The 12,500-nt window shown below is 36.8% G+C and overlaps 2 protein-coding genes across 2 annotated transcripts in view; one reads left to right on the plus strand and one right to left on the minus strand.

Moving 5' to 3' along the window:
• The window catches only part of wdb (serine/threonine-protein phosphatase regulatory subunit widerborst), a 30,721-nt gene extending 26,750 nt beyond the window's left edge, over positions 1–3,971 (plus strand). Inside the window, exon 10 of the mRNA XM_043022842.2 lies at positions 77–3,971. Coding sequence (XP_042878776.1) covers positions 77–161 — 85 coding nt within the window. The 3' untranslated portion in view covers positions 162–3,971. The remainder of the gene's footprint in view (positions 1–76) is intronic.
• Positions 3,972–7,834: 3,863 nt separating this feature from the next.
• The window catches only part of LOC122257527 (uncharacterized), a 31,311-nt gene continuing 26,645 nt past the window's right edge, over positions 7,835–12,500 (minus strand). Inside the window, exons 9-11 of the mRNA XM_043022841.2 lie at positions 11,516–11,581; positions 11,158–11,330; positions 7,835–10,192 (exon numbers count right to left, since the gene is read on the minus strand). Coding sequence (XP_042878775.2) covers positions 8,695–10,192; positions 11,158–11,330; positions 11,516–11,581 — 1,737 coding nt within the window. The 3' untranslated portion in view covers positions 7,835–8,694. The remainder of the gene's footprint in view (positions 10,193–11,157; positions 11,331–11,515; positions 11,582–12,500) is intronic.

Here is a 12,500-nt window from a genome sequence, read left to right on the forward strand (position 1 = left end):
ACAACAGTTCATATCAATAATAGGAAATATAAGCAATTGTAGATTCTTTATATAAAGAAAGTTTCGACCGTTCCAGGGAGAAGAAGCGCGAACGCGAAAGGGACGAACTCTGGAAGAAGCTACAAGCACTAGAGCTGAATCATCAGCAGAAACAACAGTGAGAATACATGAATGGTGTAGTGCAGATGGTCGGAGGTTGGCCTGAGAAGTGGCGTCATAATGGTGTGGGCGCGCTTGGCCCTACACCTTTCCTGATGATCATGTGGGCCTGGGGCTGGACCTGTGGAATACCATCACCAAGTTCACATGCATCAACCATACAACTCAATTTAGTTTTGAATGTATTCTGGTCATAAAAATGAAGCCATAAGCATAGCTGTGCAAATTTTCCGAGTCCTGTTGTTGTAGAGACATACGTGTAAGCTACAGAAGAGTGATGGTGCCCTGGATAACCTTTAGGGGTACAAACTATACCCTTTCCCCAGGTAACATCAGCAGGGAAAATGGTGTAAGGATAGCAATCTAGGCTATATGTCTATTCTGTATGTAATATGTACTATATGGTAGCCTACATAAACTGATGACCTTTGTAATTACTCAGTAGGAGAGATTGTAAGATGTGTGTATGAGATGGGAGGAGCATTGAAGGTGCTGTTTGGCTTGGAGAAGTTACCGAGAAAAGAGTGGCCCTGTACACGTCCCACAAGATGCGGACCAGTTCGCTGCTCCCTGTGGGGGCTGTGCTATGCTCACCAGTTCCTTGCTAGGATTTGGTTCAAATTGAATTATTTACAAATGATTTCATGCATAGGTATTGGGCCTAATTCTGGGTTATGATTTACTTTACTGGACTTTTTAATCTACTATTATAGGTAGGCCAATTGTTGTGTTTTGGAGAGGGCTTTTAATATTGAACTGATCAGCAGGTTGTTCAGGTCACAAAAGTGAATTTGTGATTGTAGTTTCCTTTGCATTAGTTAGGAAATAGTGTATGTCATTGCCCAAGTTTGATTCATGCAAACCACATTATGTCTCCTCTGTCTGTCAAGGTAGTCATCCTTTCCTCTCATGATTGTACATAGGTTGAGAGTCTGTGTGCACCAATTCTTGATGCTATTTATAGCCATTGTGTTGTGGCCCAAGTAGTCACTGGGAAAAAGAACAAAAAGTTACAGGACTTGGTCTTGATTTGGCAATGTCTAGTCATCCCCATATGTGTGGACTTGGGGCAATGAGGCCTCACTGTTTTGTAGTCTAGTTTATGTGGATGATTTCACTTGCTTGTTGTCCCCTGTGTTGCTAGCTGATCAGCTGGTTGGGAAGCACTGGCCCCACTGGTCAGTAAGTTGGGCAGTACTGGAAACCTACCCAGTTTTACTGATCGTGCTTCCTGTGTTGAGTATATCCTCTCCCTTTTGATTTCATTTTGATTTTTTATTCTTCAATTTACTTTATTTATTATATTTTTTTCATAGGAAGTGCATTTTTTTCCTGAGAGTGGGAGTTGATGTTTGCTCTCACCAATGATTTATGCAACCAGTACCAATGTTTAGTGGAAGGGGTGTGCAGAGGCTCAAACAAACTATTTATGATACTGGCTGGCCTATGTGAAAGAACCTAATTATTGTGTGTTAATCTGGTGCAATAGTGTGACTCATCTATAGCTGCTGGTGCCCCCTTACTAGGGGAATGTGTGCTGTGCAGGTGGTGTCTTGTGCAGATGCCTGCAAGAGGTGAACAATAAAACCATTTATCCCAGGAACTGTAGTGTGCACTGCCCCCTTCCTACCAAACTCTTCATTAGTGTGCACCAACCTGGTAACCAACATAACCATTCAAGAGATATGTAAACGTGCACCCATCCTGGCCATCACCGCCACCACCTTCCTGAATATTCGTTAAAATTAACAATACCATCAATTTGAGAACCCATAGTAGGCACCTGCTTTGTAACCACTATATTCCATAACCAGGATATTCATCAGTCAGACTTAATTCCATTCCCCCTCCTCCCCCGAAGTTGTGCCTCACCCTGTTGCTACCATCATTATGGGATTAATTAAGTGTAAATTGTGTAGATAATTAATATCATCATCACAGAGACTACTAGAGACAGCAACTACTTCAGTACTGCCAATATTCTGGTCACCATCACAGCCACAGCGTTTATGGGATTGGTGTTGTACACTCCACTTTCTTCGTCCAACGGAGTAGGAAGATCACACCCATTTAACCACTGTGCCCATTTGTCACTGTTTTGCCACCAAGTTACAAATCCACACCGTGTGCGCTCACTTACGGATTGCAATTCCTAGGATTTATATTGAATAACATAGCAATCTTCCTTAAACCTGCAGTTTATAACTGTTCTGGGTTGCAGAAGTATAGAGCAGTGTTGAGACTTGTCACCTGTATTTATCATATGTTAGGTTGTTTTAATGGACTGTATTAGATGACTTTCCTAAGGGACTGTTGATGTGCAGTGAACAAGCACCACCACCCAGGATAAACAAGTGCACAAGTTACTTCCTGCAGATAGGCTAGAGAAGTGCACTACAGACCAGCTGGATCCTACAGGAACCTGGTGGTGTTCACCTGCCCCTTCCATGTTCTTGATGGGCATCAAGGCACCTGCACAAATCAGCCAATCTATTTTCAGTAAAGCTTGTATACAATGTACAGTCAAACCTTGATGTGTAATATTATTAATTATAAGCTAGAGATGTGATGAGATTGTTGGAAAAAATTTGTTACACAACTGATGAGATGGTGTGGACACTTTGTATGTATGTCACACAAGATGTAGACTAGCCTTTGCCACATGCTTTACTTCTGCCTTGTATGTTTGTAAATTTAACTGTACATGTACATACACCTGAAGCAGAGTAGGGTGTGAGTGTGGCAGCCTGCTCAGGGTCCAGATCATGCCGGATCTATACCTTTAAATAGTTTCATTTAATATTATTATGGATTGCATTTTTTTCAGCTAAGCCGCAATGTGATTTGTTTGAAATGCCTTTATGCTGGTTATATCATTTATCAAAAAAGTAGGAGTGACGAAAATAACAAGTTGCTTAATAGGAAGACTCTGCCGTAGCTTCCTCTGGAGTCTCATCACTGCATTGTTCAAGCAGATCATAATATGCAACCATTTCCAGCAGACTATCAGGGGAATGGGGTGAAGTTTGAATCATCTCTTTGGGTGTCTTACAGTGCTGAAGGTGGTGGTGGAGTAAATATCAGGCTGTCTAGTGTATAAGTGTTGATGAAATTTGTTTCCTAGCAAATTGGCAAAATGCTTTTAGGTGACCAATGCATAGAAAGAACACATATCATGGAACATGAAGTGGTCTTGAGTGGATAAACTATACCTTTGTAGCTGGTGTCTAAAAGAAAGAATAATGTGTAGTGGGTGGAGTGACAAGAGAAAAACTAGATAGCAGCAGCAGCAACTCGGCTCTGCAAAGACAATTCAGATACTGCAGGAAGTGGCTGATGGAAAGATGGAGGTTCATGGAAGGACAGAGATGGACTCTAGTAGGCTGCTGCCTCGGCTTCACAATGGCATTCTCTGGGTTGCATCTTTCACTTGTGGAGATGTGATATTTTAATACTGCTTTTTCTGTATGGAACTTGTTCTATTATTTCTATTCCTGTAGACTAGATAGTGCCAACATGATGCAATAGCATTATGCAGCTAGGGTCTCACACAGCCACTGGTGAGCACCAGCTTGGAGACGTGGCGGTGTTGATGTGCCTCTAGGCTGTGTCCTCCCCCCGGGCCCAGTACTGCCTGTTGTGAGCCACACGGCCGTCGCCTCGTCACTCAGAGAAGCAGCAGCAACATCGCCTCACCGTTTTTAACTCCAATCAGTCTGGGATGTTAAAATTAAGTAATAATACCATTATTGTAATCTTCATAACTTTCTGTTCACATAATGTAAAGCAAGACAATAAAGAACTTAAAAGTTTGTCTCATGCATGTTATGTCCTTGGTAGTTACTTCCAACTTTGCCAATATTCTCATGGGCTAAGAAATATCAGAATACATGGTGACTTTTTAACATTTTTTTTTTGGGTTATATTACTTTTATAGAGCATAGTTATGTCTGGATAATGTCATGTGATAGTCCCTAATATAGTTAAAGCTGAGGAACTGCACGTAGTGGTCAGATAAAGCCATAATTAGCATGGAACACAACAAAATCTGAAATGTTGTGGAAATTTATTCTGTTATGGTACTGTTTCATCATTATTATATTTTGTGTTTAGACATTTATTTATCATTTTATTTATAAATTCTTTAACATAATTGTCGCATATTTTTATATCTTGCTGTTGCTCTTATATATATTGTTCAACATAAGGTTTATCTATAAGGAAGGTTAGCCATTGTCTATCTGCTCATTTTAATTTCATAAGAGCTTTAGAGTAATTCTCTGACTGATGTTACTTGGTACAATTATTTTTGTACACCTTAGATTTATATTTTAGTCCATTATGGAAGTCTACCCTATGAAGGAAGTAGTGATTCCTCTTTTCCATCACCAGACTATTGGACTTCATGTCATCTCCCAAACTGACGCCAACTCACTCTTTCTCAATAGGTCGGTGAAATTGTGGTCATCTTCACGTTAAATATTTCTTTCCAAAATCTTTAGTAAGGGTTTGAATTGGCCACACATTCATCATGATGTCATATCTTTGGCAACCCATATGCATTAGCCTCATGAAGTAATCTGGTATCAGAAAAGTAACTCCTTGGGTACCTTCTGTTGCCACTTGATGTTGGGGAGCCATGTTTTAACACTCCACTGTCAGGTAGCAGAGCAGAGCAGAGCATGTCTTGCAAGCATACTTCAGATTCCAGCAGCTGCAAATAGGTAATTGTGTAAGAGCCACAAGCCAGTCCAGCCATTTACAACACTTGTTCAGGACTTCTCTAGCCATTTTATGAGGATTAATGTATTATTCCAGAAAATAGCATTATATGAAAAGTAATTTAGCCAAAAAGAAACTAATCAATATACAGTACTTAACTATGGATCATCATTTTGCATGGTGCTCTTTCCATGCAAAGGAAGAGCCTTACAAAAATAGGAAAAAAAGGTTTATTACAGCCTAACTAAACTAAAACATCAACTGTAGCATTCTGAGCTGAGTAGAGGATAATTCCCAGAGTGCCTCATGATGTGCTATGTTTATTTGTTAAAATTTGATTAGAAGCATTAATTTTGCAAAACTTCCACGTGTGAACTGTCTCCAAACTATGGGTCATAAACAATTCTTTGTCAATTGTAAGGTATATCAATTTAAAGATTAGCTATTTTCAGTTAAGTTTAAAAAAGGAAAAAAAAATCCTGTACATGGTAGTGTCTTTTCTTTTTAGGTGTAAAAATAAGTGCATAGGCTTCCTCTACCATATTTCATCCATCCCTTCCTCATTTTGCCTCAGAATGATACCCTTTGCCAGAAGTAGTTTTATTGATAATCACAATAAGAGTATTTCCCACTGTGGGCATAATGTGTAACATAGATTCATATGATAAAAAAATAAAAATAAAAATAAAAAGTGTGTAAAATGTTTAAAGACATTGGTAATTTTTCTTGCTAACTTCCTCTATGAAATAATTTCCAATTTAACCTCTTAACTTTGGAGCTGCAATCTAAACTTTAAACTATTAATAAAAATTGTATGTGCAGAGACTTAATATATAGCAGTTTTGCTTTTCACGTTTTAATTTATGAATAAATTTTATGCTCATGTTTAAGTTATTTAGCAGTAAGTGCATGATATAGCTGATATAAACCTCATAATTTCTAGGGAAAATTGTACCTTTGAGCATTTTCTTGGATTCTCTTCTGTAATTTCCTGGTGTTTAAGGGTACAGAACAGAAATAGGACCTACCTACCTATGCTTTGTTTTGCCTTTTGATGTTTATTTATTATACCTATAAATACACTTCATTAAACTGTTCAAACCCAAATGGACTAACCAGACATTGTGATTATCAGTTTTCTGGCAAAGATTTAAAGAAGCAATATAATGAAATTAACCTAATTGTGCTCATTTTACTTCGGTTGAACATATGGTTCATCAAAATAAAATATATTTAAATATTGTAATAATTTCTGTCTTGTGCTGATATTGAGAGTATGCAGTGCTCCTTCCAGAAGTACTAGAGCGCATTATATGCTTGTAATGTATCCCCAGTGCCCTATTGTAATGACAGTTTTAAACCAAATACAAACAAAAGAATTTTAATTGAATTATCTTTTCCTTCTCTACTAATTTCAACCATAAAAAAAAATAAAATGCTTTCACTCTTGACATATTTTTATTTCCGTTTTTGTAAAGTTTTCAAGATGAAAAACCTTAACATGGCCACAGTATCACAGTGTATCTTACTCCTACAGTAATATTTAAATTTGCTTTGAATGAAATGTATTGAAATGTGAAAGCACAATTGCTGTTTACAAATTCAAATAATTAATTTCATTTCAAGGTATGAGTACAATATCTTTAATGAAATTATTAATGTATGATTTTGTTGGTAAAAATGGACACAACATTCTTATTGTATTAGACAGTTCTGTAAATTTGTACCTTTTCCTTCCTTAGATGTCTCTATTTTCTTTATGTATTATCCATTTTATACATAAAATTCTACATGTTCCATACTGTAAACATTAACCATAAATATGTTTCTATTTTCTTGAAGCTAAAATCCATCACAATGCATAACCGATTAAAATGAGAGGGTTAAAGATTCAACGTTTTCTAACAAAATCCTTCTTTGCTTTGAAGGCTAATCCTGATCTTTATTCAGTAATGTACTTTATTATGCTCTGTTATATAATAGTGGTGAAAGTTAGAGCGAGTTCCATTTTTCTTGTCAACTATTTTGCCTTGTAGTGCTCTTTAGAGTAAAAATAAATATAAATACATATTTATTGTTAGCCACTGTAAATATACTGGTATGTCTATACACAAATGTAAGTGTAGTATGAATATATGAGTGTACAAACATCTGTTCATATTAATATCATTTGCACCAAACTACTGTCATTTCCAGACCACATGATTCAATAGGTATGTGCTAATATCAAGCTAGAAATCTTATTGCCTGTGTCAAACATCCATTTGGTCTTGTAAAAAGCATCATAGCAGACTTTGGAACACTGTTCCTACCTTGAGAAACTAAATACTTTTGTCATCTCAATGACCAAGTGCAGGATCATCAATGAACTGAGCGATAAACTTTGCCCTTTTTTTCACACACTAAGTCAATGGGACAAAGTTGGCTTATGACACAGCTAATGTTGTGGTGTAACAGTGCCAGTACACACCTAATCTGTACTATCTTTTCTCCAATATTGAAGAGCCACAGCAATGCCAAATGGGGGTACAACATCCTATCCCCTCCTTTAATTGTGATTTGTCACTGACCAATCACTGAAATAGAGTCTGACCAATAACCTGATAAAATATCCTGAGGAAGACAAATCAAATTAGTATATTCAATAGAAAAATATATGAGTGACCCCTCAATCATTTTTTTTCCTCCTTGCAAAAAGTTGTACAATAATAATGCTTTGTGAGGTATGTGACACAAACTGATTAAGGTCCATAACCAAATAAAATACCACTATCAAACTTAGTATTGCTGTAAGAAAATGTGATGCTATATTAAACTAAAGTGAAAGTAGTAATGAAACAAAACACAGTCAGAGAGGAATTGAAGAACAGGCAAATGATATCTGCATCACTTCAGCTGGAGCTATCACATATATAAGTCAATTCAGGGAAGATGGAATAAAGAAACATTGTACTCAAGAACAAAGTATTTCTTTGCTTTTAGACACTTATCCTCACATATGCGGTGTGTCTATATGTAATCCTATAAAGATTGCACTTGTTAACAATTAGTCCTGTACATTTATATATTATATGTTTCACTTCAAATTTAATATTTTGCTGATATTTTTACTTCTGCTCATCTTTCTCTACAAAGCCATGTCAGAGGATATAAATAGATAACATTAAAATTATAATTGCATAAATAAATATAAAGTTCTGTACATCAATGCCAGTTGCAAACTGCAATCCTGCAAATTTGATTTATTACAATATAGTATCTTAGCTGGCAACAAATCATTGGCATTCAAGAGCTATTCAAAAGCTGTTGTAGATAATGCTTAGGATAAAACCCTCATGAGTAACTCTCTTTAACTTGGTTATTATGGAGCTTTAGATCTCTCAACAGCTATGGTTATTAAGATATTTTCTTAACGTAAATGGAAACCAATGTTTTGGGAATGTCCAATTTATCTGCTCTGAGTATCTCAAGAGATGAAATAGTCAGTAAAACCCTTTCCTTATAACTGAGTCAGGTGAAATTAGTCACACCCCCTGTATATCTGCAATCAATTAGTGTCACATTTCTTGCTAGATACAAGACAGTTGTGTGAATGTGAAGGACCTAATTGTCTGGATGGGTAGAGGTGATGAAAAGGGGCCGGGTTAATTTCACCTGACCTTGTGCCACTGACCATATCACTCTAAATCACAAAGTTCTTCATAATGTATAAACTGACCAAGAGATGGAAATGAGCATTTAGATCTTTTAATCCTATGAACATTCCCTATGGGCAGACCTTTACCATAATCTAACATTCTCTTAATTTTTTTCCTATCTGAAAAATGAATCCAATTTTTGAATTTTACCAGTTTTGCCTAAGATTTCCCCTTTACTTGGTCTCCCTCTCTTTTTGCCTCTCACATTCCTGTTGAGATCTCTATTAAGCCTTGGTGTTGAGCCATCAGAGTCTTGTCTCATTTCCTGCCTTATGTCTGTTTGAAGCTTTACAGCTACATGATAGTCAAGGTGTTCTGGCATATCAAATGCCGATATCTGAGCACCGCACTCTTCACAGTCCATCGTGTCATCACTGCATTGAACACTTCCACTAGTCGTTGCACCCTCTTGTACTACAGACTCATGACTTTCATCAGAGTTCAAGAGCACTTTTGAGGCCTTTTGGATGCCTCTATTCACAAATGCCATACTGCTACTTGATTGTGGAATAACATTAATGTTCTTTTGTGGTGTAACTGATGTACTTGGTGCTTGCTTACCAGGGGATGATGTGCTTTTGGATGGGCTGCTTGTGACATATTTCCATAAGCCTGTCTTTTTCTGCTTAACGTCTGTTCTTGCCTTATGGGCTGCTAGAGCTTTTTCGACTTCAGTTTTCAAGTCACTAGGCAACATGGGCAACAAGGACTCATCAAAATTATCTAGATCTGGGAAGAGCTCATGAACTGACACTTTCGACTTGACTGTGGCATTTGTTTCAAAACTGAGATTATAACCAGTTTCTGCTTCTTCTCCTAGATGTACATTGCAAGTCCTTCCTTCTTCTCTATTATCTAGAAGATCAATATTCACTTCATTCACTTCCCTGTGTAAATTTAGCGCTTCTTTTTCCTCATTATTGACATCATAATCTGTAAAAAGATCTTGACTAGCATCATTCTGAGTCAAAAAACTTGAATCAACATCAGTAGAAGCCTGATATATTGAGTCATCATCACTACTGCTATCAATCTCACTATTATTATCCTGGTCACTGATTGCTTCCTCACCATTTTCAGTCTCTTCCAACTGACTTACTAAAAGGTCAAGATCTGCATTTTCACTTTCTTCAGCAGAGCCATCTATTTCAATCTTTTCAGTACTAGGGTTTGAATTCGTTGTCAAAGTCTCTTGTTCCTCACTCACATCTGCTGACTTCATTTGCTGTCTTCGCATGAGAAAATTCCTGAAGAATGAGTTACTTGAACCTGTGCTAATGTCCTTTGGCTTCTTGGGGTTGTATTCAAGGTTACCTTTAGGAAACAATTTCATTTCAGCTGAGGTATTTTCCTTCACTTGTGGACTCGTCCCTTGAACCAAACTGCTTTCCACAGATTTAGCTAAATCATGAGAATAACACTGTGATCTTGAGGTCTCTGCACTAGTCAAGCTTTCACCCTCTGACCAGCCTGCCAATGACTGTGATGGCACTGTGAAAGTCATATTTGCCTTTGAAGCTTTCTTGAACATTTCTTGGATATTGCCTGAACTTGCTCCTGCCCAGTCCTCAAACTTCCCTGCTGAAAGACTTATATTCTTGATGGCTGGTGACCTGAAACAATAAACCAGTTATCTTTCACTTAATAATGCAAAACAGTACAACAATCACAATCAGCATGATACTGATTGCAATAAAACTGAAAAAAAGGAAAAACAGTTTTGAAGCAAAAACAATCTGGAGAATCTGTACCATGTATACTTATTACTCAAAATAATTTCACATCATGAATGTATGTAATCCATGAGAAAAAACTTTTTGGTCCTTTACTTTGTGTATGCTCTTTATTTCTCCAATTTGTCACTGGCACCATGATATCTATTTTTTGTTATATTCTTATTTCTAGTGAAACAATAATAATGTTACAGTCGCACTCACTGTGCAATTTCAGATATCACTGTTGAAACCAACCTAAATTGTGATGCAACTGATGAAAATACCATGCTCTTATGTATTTACGTCTATAATGGAACATACTAATGACAAAAAGAGACATGAATGGCTTTACTGGGAGGAGGAGTTTGGGTAATTCAAGAAAGAATTCAACTCCACATTACGAACAACAATTAAACTGATGGTGATGTGTGAAGATGAACTGGAGAAATCAAGAAGGTTCACTCAATCCTTGGCATTACATTCTTTCCTCACTAACTGCAAATACTTGGACAAAAGTAATTTAAAAAACACCATATAAATTACTTTGTTTCAAAGTACCCCTCCTATAGGAGATGGTAAGTCTTAAACCATTAGCAGCGGATGGCATGATTTGCTGCAAAGGCAGAGTCAGTCATAGACATGGATGGCATCGTGCCAGACATGTAATACAGCCATCCTACTGCACAAACATTTTTTTAATACCACGACCAATGGGTTAAAAATGTATGTAAAAAGTTACATTCAAACATGGAGATGAAGTATAGACTAAATATGTATTACTTGTACAATGAATAAATAAAAAAAATGTAATCCCTACAGTCCTAAACTGCTTAGCCTACTTCCAATAACAAAAAGTTACAAACCATGCCGAGTCCTTTGCTGGGGCTTCATTGGTATGCTGAATGAGCGAGATGGCTACTTGGGTTATGCGTTCTGCACTGTAGGATGGAAGACTACAGGATCTAGAGAGGGAAGTCCATCGCTCATCTCCATCTAATCTCACACTGACTGTAATTGTCTTTGCTCGTCTTTTATTCTGCAATTTGACAGAAATATATGAGATGAGTTATATACATAAGATAAATGCATTGTCCTTATGCACTTTGTGCCAAGATGCAAGAAAATAATCAAAATTTCTCTTCTCCCCTTGTCAATTATGTCAACAAATTTGATAACAGGCAACATCCCAACTAATATTATTTCCAAACATATTCAACTCACGGCTGTTTGATCCATCTCCAATCTCTCTGACAACTCATCAGCAAGACTCCGCATCCACTTTTGCACCTGGGAGAAAATCAGTGGAAACCTTCTTAGGATATAGAAATGTGAAAGCAAAATCACAATGAACAGTTTATTGTGGCAATGTAGAAAAGGGCATAAACGAGACTGAATAATGCAAGAGATGTAATTATATTACACATTGCATCAATCTCTTTTGTAATTTTTTCATCAGTATCACAATGCTATAAAGCACTGTGTTTGGAGAGGAGAGGAGAAGAGAGAAGATATGAAAGGAGAGAGAGTGGAGAGAGAGAAACAGAAACACTATACTATTTTTTTTTTATAAATGCAAAGATGCACTTGAAGGTCAGTGATGACTATTTAATTGTTCAGATAACATTGATGTATTTTAAATACTTATCATCACAAACCTGTCAATCATCAAATAATTAACATCTGCTTGTCAGGTGCATCTTCAACTCAAAAAAAAAAAAGGGGATAATTTTCTAATTATTATGTCTTGTATTATGTACTTCTTTGTACCTATCACATATTTATTGTATGGCCATTTATAGACCATTACATATATATTTTTCTTATTGCCAATATTTTTTTTTTTGCCCCCCCCCCCCCCCCCCACTTTCTTTCATCTTGACTGCTTGAGCCATAGACAGTAATATCCTTTAAGCTTTTATGTTTCCCTTACAAAAGCCTAACAGTAGAGTCCATATCAACAAATGCAAATTTCACAAACTCCTCCCCATGGACAACTATTGCACTATTTACATGAGACTACTACTAACCATTCTGCAGCCCGCACACACTATTATGCTCAATAAAGAAAAAGAAAGCACAAAGCATTTTCTTCTCACTCTAACATCCACCTCTATTTTCAAGGAATTAACTCTGCCCTGGTGCAATTTTGCACTCCTTTATCTACATACACTATTCATTGACCATTAAGGAATGAAGCATACATATA

The sequence above is a fragment of the Penaeus japonicus genome, unplaced genomic scaffold, assembly GCF_977035675.1.
Source record: "Penaeus japonicus unplaced genomic scaffold, GWHDUDI00000001_assembly GWHDUDI00000020, whole genome shotgun sequence".
Lineage (NCBI taxonomy): Eukaryota > Metazoa > Arthropoda > Malacostraca > Decapoda > Penaeidae > Penaeus > Penaeus japonicus.